General features: G+C 38.5%; 1 protein-coding gene across 2 annotated transcripts in view; it reads right to left on the minus strand.

The window, feature by feature from the left end:
- Nucleotides 1-12,837, minus strand: part of stim1a (stromal interaction molecule 1a) — a 30,763-nt gene extending 17,926 nt beyond the window's left edge. For both annotated transcript variants that reach the window (XM_063493095.1, XM_063493094.1), the window contains exons 1-4: nucleotides 12,651-12,837; nucleotides 11,840-11,975; nucleotides 8,811-8,941; nucleotides 1,199-1,313 (exon numbers count right to left, since the gene is read on the minus strand). In XM_063493095.1, coding sequence (XP_063349165.1) covers nucleotides 1,199-1,313; nucleotides 8,811-8,941; nucleotides 11,840-11,963 — 370 coding nt within the window. In that variant the 5' untranslated portion in view covers nucleotides 11,964-11,975; nucleotides 12,651-12,837. The remainder of the gene's footprint in view (nucleotides 1-1,198; nucleotides 1,314-8,810; nucleotides 8,942-11,839; nucleotides 11,976-12,650) is intronic.
- Between the last annotated feature and the right edge of the window lie 214 nt (nucleotides 12,838-13,051).

Below are 13,051 nucleotides of genomic sequence, written 5' to 3' on the forward strand. Positions count from 1 at the left end.
CAAAGCAATCAAGAATGGGAATTACACTTCCTTTTTTACGCCAGCAGTTGGTTAGATGACCTCAACTAGATAGAAAATGTTTCACTTGCTTAAAAACAGACTGAAGGCAAAAAATATATAATTCTGAAACCAGCAATAATTAAAGCATGTTCGAATATAGGGCAGCAGAGAGTCAAGAGGGAAGAAACCAAGTGTCTCCTGATGTCTGATTCATAGACCTCAGGTAGTCACAACAAGTGAAACTGAGTATTAACTATTACTGTAGCAAAGGCTGGAGTAATTTAACCAATGTTCTCCTTTCTAGCTACACTGTAAACACTTTCAAATTAAAGCTGAGAAACAGCTGTAACCTCATAAACATCAATTCATTTCAAATCTAACACTTGCAGCAGAGAAAAAATGCATCACTATTGCAACTGCATAATACAGGTTGACACAAAATGCATTGTTTGACTGTGTGCATACACATCCTGAATGATCTACGAGATCCCCGCAGCATGACATGCTGACAGGAATAATTGGGGGAAGGCAAATCTGATCCCCAGCACCTGGCAGAGAGTCAAAACTGTGAGTTGACTAAGTTAATACATTGCTCTCTTGTACAATAACCCTGTTTCCTTGCTCAGAATGGCTAAAGCTTTGTCAAGAAACTGCAATGCAGAGTAAGTCAGTACTGTGAACAAAACTGTGGTAAAAGCAGTCAGAGAAATGGTGCTGAAAGATGAGTGCCAGATACAGCACATGAAAGTGCTCTTAGTGAGTATAATAGAATACATTAGTATGGTTGGACATAGTCAGAAAGAAGTGTGACTGAATTTTGTGCTGACAGCTTCAACGATCTTAACTCTGGGCCACTCTGGCAGAACAGTGCACTTTGCTTGGCATGCAATCTTATCAACTACTTTGTGCCTTTGTTAATTGAGTGAAAGGGTCAAGCATGGATAAGATGTAACACACACTTTCAGTCAGAGGGAAGCACATAAACCTTTATTTACAGGCATATAAAAGCTCTGCCATTCTCTCTGACTGGTAATCAAAGTCACTAAGAGTGCTTCATTAAAAATGAAAATCACTGGTACAATATCAAACATTAAGTAGTGGTTGGAGGTATCAAGTGTGCAGAAAAAGGTTTACAACATACAATTCTACATAGAAATAGATGTGAAAGAAAGGCCTTTTTTTTGCAACAAAACTGTACCTTCAGAGCCCTTCCATGAATTCCACAAGTCCTCCACACTGATGAACTGGTCATCCCCATGGAAGCTGTTATGTTTGGCCTTGGGGTCATGGTAGTTTAAATCTTCTCTCAGGAACTGCAGTATGACAAAGACATATTTGTAATGGCTACAAACAAAAACCTTTTACAAGACTTGCATGACAAAATAGCTACACTTGTTAAAACATTTGTTTTACAACTGCAATTCCACCACTGAAACTGACACAGTGCATACAAAACTTTGGCTAGTGTATTCTGACCAAACTTTGAGCACATCATTAAGTTCTTAAAGGTGGCTTTGAAAGATGATACCTTTGTATATCAAACTTAGTTGCTTAATTGAAGTGGTGTGAATTTTGTAAGACAAAAATCAGACCCATTGTAATCGGTGTCATGTTCAACAAACTATCTAAACAAATGTTGCTGCTAAAAGGGGCGAGTGCCATCAAGAGTGAAAGGAAAGGGAGTGGCACCTTATATTACCTTGTTGATGTTGTTCCTACAATACAATATTGCTGTAGGGCAATCACTACAACTAAGGTATCGCCATGTTATCATATGATAGCTTTGCAACTTGGAAAAAAATGCAAATGCGTGTATAAGGACCATAAATGGCACCTGTTAAGAGACACGGTTACGAAGCGGATTTCAAACTCCAGGCTGTCAGTCACGCAGTACAAGTTGGGAACAGAGCAGCTGTGAAATCTGTCTATGTTATTATGCTCAGCGTCTTTTAGTTTACATTTTGACTGCACAATTGTGAGCTCTTTGTTATGCACAAAAACAACAGTTTTCTTTTATTTATGGAGCATTATTATTTAATAAATGCTCATAATTTATTTTTGAGTAGTTTTTTTTCATGTATATCTATACTGTATGTTAATAAAAGTGCCTGTGTGACATCTGGGACATAGCTTTGACTAAGAACTCTCTTTTTGTTCTTACTTTATGGCATTAAAAAAAAAAAAAAAAAAAAAAATCGAGATATATATCTTATATCGCCATCCAGCTAAAAAAATATCGAGATATGAATTTTGGGTCATTTCGCCCAGCCCTAGTTCACACCGAGAGTGAAAACGTTAAGTCACAAACCCCATATGAAGATGAGGCAGTGGGGAACAAACGGTGAGCTCTCAGTTAGGGTTTATTTACATTTAGGCAGTAAAAGTACTTGGCTATGTTTAGAACAATATCATGAGTTGTGTACAAAACATTAGCCATACAATTTAAAAAAAAAAAATTGTATGGCTAACATGAGAAGCAAACTTCTCATGTTGCAAAGCTGTGACACCACAAAACATGATCACTTCTAATGAAACCATTACTACAAAGAGGTGCATTGCTTTGTAACAATGCGGAAAGACCACATTTGTAAATGGTGTTTAGGGTTTCTATTGATTGTGAGCACTTTGACCCATTTCACTGCTGTAATTATCAATCCATCATTTTAGTGCAATTAAATGCAACTCCTGTGGGATATATCCATTGCCTTCACTCGCTTAACATGAAATAAAACATAATAAATACCTCATCAGGGATTTTCCCCTCATTATTTAATTGTGCAACACAGAATGCCATTCTCACTTTTGTTCAAAATTACTATACATTTAATCATAAAAACAGCTTTTTTGTATTCCTTTTAGAATAAAACAGTGTCATGCTCACTAAACTGTACCAAAGACTGGTCGTAATGTAAATTCCACTTGCACTCTCACTGAAATGGTAATTGTCCATCGCTGGCTTTTGGAACCACATTGCTGATTGCCCACTGTATTGTAGGCTAACCCACTCACCAGGTTTTTAAAAATGAACCCTACATAACATCTAGCACTCCCACAAAAGCAGAGTCATGGGTGAAAGACAGTAATAAGTCATGATGCCTTTCTTTCTTGATAGATTTGTGTAGGAAGATTTCACTACAGAGCAGCAAGATGTCTCTGCTGCAGGTGAAATACTGCACTCCCAAACATATTCAGTGGAAAATTAGCAAGACCTGTATAATGTGACAGAGTCACCAAGGTTACTGTTAAGAGACCAGATGTACACTTTCATCTTGCTCGTAAAGAAAGCAACTCCCCACTTTATTTAATCACTGTATGATTAACAAGAAAAAGAGTGTTGTCTTGAAGCACTCTTCATCATCATTTTGAGCTTTCCATTTCTTGGCTAAAAGCCACTACACATATGATTGCTCACTGTGCTTCTCTTCATTATTTGCTTTAAGGGGGTTGCATGCCAAGTGCCCCTCTTAAAAGCAGTGATCGTGCCACCTGCTTTGATCTGGCCTCAGCTGCATTACACAGACTGAGCCCGAACCATACCTGAATCAAGTCACCAGAGGCGGCTTTCTCGAGGCCAAAACTTGTAGTTTACACTAAAGCTTACAGTGCAACATTACACTACTGTACATATGCATATGTAATTTTTTTTTCTGTTTTGCTTATAATTCATGCTATTGAAGAGAACTACTGTACTGTGCAGTATTACTCTACCGTAAGCACAAAGCAGATTGTAGCTTCACAAATCCCTTCGTGCTACATATTTTTAAAGAAAATGCAGCATAATTGTCTACAAATCACAGCAAGTTACAACAGGATTTAGTGCAAGAAATACTCTCCCACACCACACCCATCTTCAAACTAGGCCATCATTTGCATGTGTTGTTTTAGGACTGTCTTTTGCATGGTCGTGATTCTACTGTAATGACAAAAGCTGTCAAGAGTATTCAAAAATGCCTTTGTGTCAACTCTGACAGGCAAGGGTAGAAAGAATACCAGCTATGCTTTCTAAGCCAGTAAATACACCAGGTTAATTATTTGACAAGGGAAAAAGGTATATCAGCAAGAGCACTGGAGTGCAACAGGATGAACCTACCAGTTAAACAGTCATTATCTGGCTACCTTTGGAGCAAAATCTATAAAATTTTAGATGACAGTGGGTTTAAAGTAACAGCATAGCCACTATATTAGGTACACTCATTCAACTAGGGCTGGGCCATATCATACCGTTCACAGTAATACCGGTACAATGTTAGGCAATGATAAGAAAATAAAATATTGCGATAGAATATGGGTAAAACGTGCATGCGCAATGCCTTTGTTTTCATACGCACATGGCCGAAAAAGCATGGCGGCAACAGAGAATGAGAAGGGGGAAAGCGGATCGTTGAGTGAAACGGATGAACCAGAATTGGTTTGTAAAAATGGTGCCACTTCAGTGGTGTGGAACTGGTTTGGTGTTTGTCCGTCAGATACCCACCAAAGCACATTTTTTTGTAGAACATGCAAGCGTAGGGCTGGTCCATATCATACTGTTCACAGTAATACCGGTATAATGTTGGGCAATGACAAGAAAATGAAATATCGCGATAGAATATGGGTAAAACGCGTATGCGCAGTGCCTTCGTTTTCATACACACATGGCGGAAAAAGCATGAGAAGGGTGAAAGCAGATCGTTGAATGAAACGGATGAACCAGAATTGGTTTGTAAAAATGCTGCAACTTCAGTGGTGTGGAACTGGTTTAGCTTTCGTCCGTCAGATACACAACAAAGCACTATTTTTGGTAGAGCATGCTAGCGGACCGTCATTATTACCGTGTTTTTTGAAAAATACGGCACACTTAAAATCAATCCTTTGATTTTTCTGAAAATCGACAGTGCCCCTTATAATCCCGTGTGCCTTATGTATGAACTCTGGTTGTGTTTACTGACCTCGAAACGATTTTATGTGGTACACGGCGCTCGAAAATCTGTCAAATGTTTTAGTACAACTTTGCTAAGCTACGAACCCGCACCGCTTGATGGATTGTCGGAGCATTACGGCTACTGTAGGCAGGAGCCTCGCGGAGTGATACGTACTGTGCTTCAACATAATATTACCGTATTGTGTGTAGTGCTGGGCGATATGACGATATATATCGTGTGGACGATAGAAAAGTGTCTATCGTGCCATTTGTCTTCTATCGTTTATATCGTACTAACCCAAATTTTATAAATTATTACATGAAATATATAATTAACCCTTTACAACTGGTCGGAGCAGGCACACTCCGTTTTACCTAACTATTTTTAAATCCCTGTAGAACTGGAACCACATAAGGTAGTGCAATAATTTTTTTTTGCATGTGAAACCGGAGTTGTACTTACATCTTATGCCATTAGCTTGTCCAAAGTCACGGTTTCCTTCCACATATAACTTTGCAAAAATTGCATAAGAAGCACTTGCAGCAACAAAAACACAATATTCCAGAAACAGGCTTTGCCGACGTTCATAAGACTTCCTACGTTGGCATATACGTCAGCGCGAACTATCGCACGTCCGGCATTACCTGCCCGAAACCGGAAGTGACGTCATTTTCGCGAAAGGGCCTTATAAGCCTATGTTGCTGTTTTTAAAAGACATGTTTGACTTTATGTTTTTCTGTATCGTTTCTGGGATGCTTAGAACTCAAATTACACTGTTGGAAATAGTTTATTTTGATGCATTATAATATTTATTTTCATTTTTCCTGTAGTATATAAAAATTAGTGTATCTCAAAAATAAAACTATGAAGACACTCAAAATAAATTTCTCGTGGTTGGAAACTTTTGTATTTACAGTTTTGAGGGATACACCGCTTAAATTTTTTTTAACTAGAAATATATGTAAAAAACAAAAAAACGATTTTCAATTTTTTTGTAGTTTATTGCACTACAAGTTTTTGCAATTTATGTAGTTACTATGGACTTAATGCATACATATTATTAAAATTTGGGCTATAACGGTTGTATTGATATATGGAAACTTGAAATACTCCCACAAATGGCACTACAGCATGTAAAAACATAAAGATAAGCTCTGGCGGACTTGGTTCTATGGTAGGTCTTAAAGGGTTAAATAGCCTGTGGCAAATATATTAGTGTTGTCTTCTCAATATACATGCTCTTAACTTTATGCAAGTAAATAATATGGTATAAAAAAATGATATTTTTCGCAAAGAAACTCCGTCTCGTGGTTTGCTGCTGTACGTGCACCCGGATTTGCGACATACTTTACGGTAACTCAAAACAAAGACTGCACCCTCGGCACTCGCTGTTTACAGACTGCGTACTTTCCAGATGACCACAGGTCAGGTCGTATATCGTGATATATATCGTTATCGTGATATAAAATAATTCATATAGTGATAAATATTTTTTCCATATCGCCCAGCACTAATTGTGTGTGTATAACCTCTTTTTAAGTTTTGTGGATATTATACATGGTTATGCTGAGGATATGTAGGCTACTTTCCACTGGAAATGCCTTTTGGTTAAACTGTCAGCAAGGAATTTGCATTTGCACTGTTAAATTTTTATATAACTTTAATGCACATAAAAAACAGCTGCTTGTTTAAGTGAAAATACATTGATGGGGTTTTTTTTTTGGGGGGGGGGGGGGGGGGGGGGAGGTTGCACTAATAAAGTTGTGGAATTGTAAAGTGTTTTGTCTAGTGTCAATTATATCGTCAGTTATATCGTTATCGCAAATTTTCAAATGTATATCGTGATAAATATTTTTGGTCATATTGCCCTGCTCTATGCAAGTGGGCCGACATTATTGTCGGACTAAGGTGCTCGTAAATCTGGGAGTAATCTGGGTCCAAAACTCCGTCCGCTTCAGGTCCCAAAGTCAAACGAACACTGCGGCATCACAGAGAGTTAAAAACTGTCTAAATTCTTTCATCTTTAATAAAATGATCAGCATTGCTGCTTTACCAGGTGTAACAATTAAGTTTAACATCCAGGCATCCATGAAAACAGAATTTATTACATTTAACGGAGTTAGAAGTTAGCAGGAAGTTAGCAGAAGTTAGCTCGCTAGTTTCGCTACTTACCTAAGCATGATATAGCATGTTCTGACTGAGAGATTTCTGAAAAAATTAAAACGTACAGCTCTGCTATCACTTCCAACATAAATGAAGACAGGAAACTAAACAGCAGTGACGTTTGTAGGGTTACTGAAGTTGGGCTAGGTGGTATATAATGATGTGCTACGTGGCCGCTAGCGACACAGCTATGTTAGCATAACATAAACAGTGAAGCTGGAGGATGAATGCTAACACTTTTCCAGTCAATAAAAGTTAACGTGAGGGTTCCTGATGGTTAGAGACAAATGCAATCGCATGGCAGGATGCTGTAAACCACAGGTGTCGAACTCCAGGCCTCAAGGGCCGGTGTCCTGCAGGTTTTAGATGTGTCCTTGATCAAACACAGCTGATTAAAATGGCTAAATTACCTCCCCAACATGTCTTGAAGTTCTCCAGATGCCTGGTAATGAACTAATCATTTGATTCAGGTGTGTTGACCCAGGGTAATATCTAAAACCAGCAGGACACCGGCCCTTGAGGCCTGGAGTTCGACACCCCTGCTGTAAACGGACCACACTTCAGTCAGGAGAACTACTGAGATAATCCATCCACAATAGAAAGTTAGTCATTAATATACTGCAACAACATGGGAATAGAGCAGCTGTGATAGAATACAGCATTAATGAATCAATGGTACAGAAGTGGAGGAAGCAAGAAGAATGAGTTGAATAAAGTTTGATTTATCTGACTGCTTTGTTTCGCTTAATGTGCCTTATAATCCCGTGCACCTTATGGTCCGAAAAATACGTATTTGACTACTGGAAATGCCTTTTGGTTAAAATTTCAGCAAGGAATTTGCATTTGCACTGTTAGATTGATATTTTGTCTTGCATCAATTATATCGTCAGTTATATCGTCATCGCAAATTTTCAAATATATATCGCGATAAATATTTTTGGCCATATCGCCCTGCTCTACGTTCAACTGCTTAACACCAGTATATGATTATCAAACCACATAGCACCACCTCATTGCATTTACACATGATCCAAACTGGTCCCACAGGCTCACCAAAATTGGACAGAAAAACCATGATAAGAAAAACTATGCCTGTTCTGATGAGTCGCAATTCCTACTGTGATTTAGATATTTGACTTTGTCAGAGACGATATGAAAGGATGGATCTATTCTACCTTGTATCAGTGGTTCAGGCTGCTGCTGGTGGTGTAATTGTGTGGGTGATCGTTTCTTGGCACAGTTTGTGCCCCTTAGTACCAACTGAGTGTAACTTATATGTCACAGCCTACCTAAGTATTGTTAGTACCTTTATAACCACAGTTTGCCCACATTCCAACGTGCAATGTCTGAAAGCTCAAATCCTCTCAAACTAGCATTTTGAGCATGACAATGAGTATATAACGGGTGCACTGTCAGCTTCAGCTCTAGTGAAGTGTGTCCAAGCCTTAGAACACTCCCTCACTAAGAGCAGGATCTCAGCTGGTTGTATCCCTGCCCCTCACTCACAGACTTCAGGAGAAAGAGCTCTTGAATTGTGAAGAGAAAAGAAAGAAAAACCCCACCAAAGAAGGATGTCTTATTCTTAGAGCAAGTTAGAAACTGTGTCAGTGAGATAAAACACGCAAGATAACCCTTTGTATCAATATTTCTTCACTTCTCCAATACAGAGGGCAGAATTGATATTGTTAGAGTTTAGCAACACTTCAGTCTTGTATAACTTAGAGGGCTTTTCAGGTTGTTACTTACGCCATCTGTCTCTACGACGTCTACATTGCCGTTTGCATCATCATCCATCTGCTTATGGATATTACGGATAGCTTCAAAGGTGAGAAAGGCATTTTCATCCTTGCATAGTGGCTCATCAATGCGACAAAAATCTGGTGAAGAAACAGAAGTCATATCCACAAGTTGTTAAGTGACAAAGGTCCACGAATTCTTTGACTTACATTTAGTTTTTTCCTTATTCTACAATTAATAATTTACTTTTTACAATTACCAAAAATACCAAACAAAAACAGACAAAAAAAAAGCACAAATGGATAAAGAGTAGATGTAACTATGCACAGATAAACAAAAAACATTTATATAACATTAGAGGTTTTCGTAAAAATAATAATGTCTAAGATGTTCTTTTTTGCGCTTAGCACTTCCTTTGTAACACTGTGATGCAATAAAGGCTAATAGCTTTTAATCTTGTGTGCACTTTCCTGCAGAAAAGACAGAAAACCTTCTCAATGTCCCCTGCTGAATCGGCTTCCCCACAGCACTCTCTTTTGCAAAGATAACTGAACTGCAACATTCCTTGGCTGCATAGGAAGGCTTGTTTATATAAGGCCTTTCGCTTACTGCGGGCTGTTACAAAGCCAGGTACTCTTGACTGTATCTGCTACACCTATGTGTAGACCAAAAACAGACCATTCACTGAAGTGAATCGATCTTAAATAACTATAAGCTTTCAACATGTAGAGCCATCATAATTTTAGATGTCATTGTCACTATTCTGTTTAATGTCAAGAAACTCAGGTTTGCTATTCTACAGGCTTTAGTATTGTATAAAAATATCCGTATGTAGGACTCTAATTATACAGAAATCAAAATGCACATCTCTTATGATGTCCCTGCGTGCCCACTGTTTTCCTGTGTCACTTTGCTTCCTGAGGGATTACTGATCCTCTGCTAGATATGAGATAATGACGCCACTCCCATTATGAGGAAAACATTTTTGCATGTGTGCAGCAATGGCAGTTTTAAGAGTGTGTGTGCATTCCTTGATTGAATGCAGCACGGTTCAGGTAAACTTACAAGAACAGTACTCCTGAAAGCTTCATATTCTATTGATTTCAAATCTATCTTCTAAATCTATCTTGTATGAACTATATGCAGCTCTGATCTCAGGTATATCTCAGACACTATTTTAACCAATGAAGGGAATGACTAATATTACAAAACAACAAGTTTAGAAAACATAAGTAAGATTAAGAAGCATATATTAAAGCAGTAAGCTTTACTACACAATTGACTAAATTTTAACCACAAAAGGAAACGATGAAGGAAAGAGTTAAAAGGGAAGCACGCCTTGCCTGCATGCCAACAAGAAACAGTGGTTAAGACTTCCTTTCTGGGTCTGAACTTGGATATTTTACAGCAACAACATACTCCTGGAGAAACATTTTTATGGAACTTTTTAATCACACTACAGATTACTGACAAAAACCTTGATTCTAGGTTGAAAACTGAGCAGTGTTGACTCTCAGGCAAGGATTCTTCTTTTTGTTGTACCACCTTTCCCATAACATGGTGTAGCAGTGTGCAAACATAACCTCACTTCCCCTTTCATAAATGAGCTCATGCGGCTTCATCATTAATCAATGACACCCACATTGTTTTTTTGTTTTCTTCTCAACTATAACAGACTGCAGGCATTTGGCTTGCATTGTGCCGGAGGTTACAGTGTAATGCCCCCTCCTACTGATCAACACATCATACCAATCCATGTTTTGTTAATTCCCAGAACTGGATGTTTTGACATGCAGGCTTAGCAATTAAGGACAGAGAACAGAGAGTAAAAATGTCACAGATTAATATCTGAAATAATTTCTGTCCATGAATTTGTGTCTGTAAGCCTATAAAACTTTTTTTTTTTAACTAGCAAAGTATACCTTATAGTCTACATGACAACACTAAAGCTAGAAATAGGAAGGATGGTGTGGGTGAACTTCCGTGTAGTTATAAGTTAATTTGTGAGCATGCACACTTTCAACTTTTAGCAAACTTGCAAAGCCACATACCACAAAGTGATTACTCACTTCAACGTTAACACACTTTGTGTTAAAAAAAAAAAAAAAAATGACAGTTACTCCAGTAAAAAGTCTACCACCTGTAACACTCTCAAACGCCAAACCTGGCCTTCTCTCTCTTTCTCATTTGGCTTGCAAACCTCCAGAGACAGAAGATAAGATATTTGCATACCAGTGAGCGGTCTTTTTTTGTTTGGTTTTTTTTTAAGAGCTCAGGTTACTCACGTCATTCTGTGAGCTTCCATGTAGATGAAGAATACACCCATAGCTTTTCCACCCCATAAATCCTTCTTCTACTGTCTCCCATGATAATTTAGAATACCAGTCAAGCTTTAAAAATCACTGTCACATCAAGAATAAATTACCTGGCACACTGAAATTTTTAGGAGTAAAATACATTTGAAGTGCATCGTCTCTACTGATGCGCGTAGACGATTTGGGCAGTTTCTCATTTCACTGCACTGTTCAATAACGAAAACGCAGAAATGATTAATTCAGTGGTACTGGTTTGCTATTCAAAAAAGTATAGAAACAATTTACAAGATAAAAAAATTAAAATCCATTGTAATTTATTAAAAATCATTAAACTAGTGGACCAATTAAAACAAAGTTATAATTGGCTGATGCGCCTTTGTCTTTTGTGCTACAAGTAGTTGGAAAATAATTATTCTAATCTATTATTTACTGGAAATAAAATGCCTACATTCACCCAATAGTCATTCTTTCCACTAATTTTTTTTTTTTTTTTTTAATGAACTGCTTATTGTTTGACTCAGTGGCTAGATCGAAGTAGGAGGACAGGGCTTAATGGCAAATGCCAGCCAGACTATTCTCAGCATGGCTACATTTAGTGCCTGCACGCAATGTTGTGACACAGACTGCAGTCCTCAAACAGGCAGTATAGTGTGTGTCAAGAGGGATAAAATTACATCTTTCACGGTTTGCTATAACAAATTATTGCCATGATTGATTACTCACCTGGCATTCCATTTTCAGCAAGCTGACTGTCCACCGGTGTAGGTGAACTTGGCTTTTCAGTCAAACTTTCTCCAACAAGACACAAACACAATATCCACAAGCTCAAGGATCTGTGGAGCTCCATGACTCGTGTACGCTGGAAATAAGATAAGAGTCCATGAAACACTCTGACAACTCTTGCATAACACATGCGGAGTGTAGTGGTGGTATATTACAACATATGACCGCTTTCCCAGGGACACGGAACTACGTTAAGCAGCTTAGGGCACACCAAGAAATGCTGTTACATAAAGCTCACTTCTCATGTGTGACTCTTCTTCCTGAACGAGCCATCATACAGTCATTAGCTTACTAATACCTGGTTGTAGCTAAGGCAACCTTTAAGCCATTACTATGCTGGGTTAGTTGGTATGTGGCCTTTTTTCTCCCTATCATTCCCCAAAATATCACTTCAGGAAGAGAAGTAAAAAGATTATGAGAAAGTGACAGAAGTCTGGTCCGTCTCGTAGTTTGATGTCTAAAAAGGGCTTGGCGTGCTAGCTAGCTAGCTTGACATCTCCGTTAACTCGACAATTGGGTGTAATAGCCTCCAATGGAAAAATAACAGTCTAACCCGCCTCATATAGACGCTTCTATAGTTTTCAGATGGAGGTGTTTATTTCACTGTCGACTTGCTGCATTTTCTACAGGCGCACATTAGCGACTGCTGACGTTTAGCTAACCACAAGAGAGAGCGCTACCGAAGAGGGATTGTAGTTTTTATCTACGCTGGATGCTACTACAGGGACACCACAACACAGGATAAAGTTACCTGTCATGTATCGGAGCAAGCAGGTCTGTCTTTTCAGCTCTCTGTTAACATCGCAGGAGACGACTGGTCCCGCGTAGCTTAAGCACGGCGAACTCCACCTCCTGTGAGAGGTCTCGCTCTTCCACCGACCGAGAGACTGAACCGAAAAAGCCGCAGAATGTGGACAGACGTAAACTGTCTTCTTCTACAGAGCAAAGGCACTAGTAGCCCCTCCTCCTCCGTATAGTCATCATCGGCTAATGACGCCCCCTAGCGTTTGGAGTGTAGGCTATACTTGATCCAAGCGTCCAAGCTGAAGAGAGACATTAAGACATCGAGTATTTTTGCAATGATGAGGAAAAAAAATATTTGTCTCTTTATTACCTATTTTTTCGGACTATAATAGAATATTATACAACATT

The sequence above is a fragment of the Pelmatolapia mariae genome, linkage group LG14 (genome assembly GCF_036321145.2).
Source record: "Pelmatolapia mariae isolate MD_Pm_ZW linkage group LG14, Pm_UMD_F_2, whole genome shotgun sequence".
NCBI classification, from domain to species: Eukaryota; Metazoa; Chordata; class Actinopteri; order Cichliformes; family Cichlidae; genus Pelmatolapia; species Pelmatolapia mariae.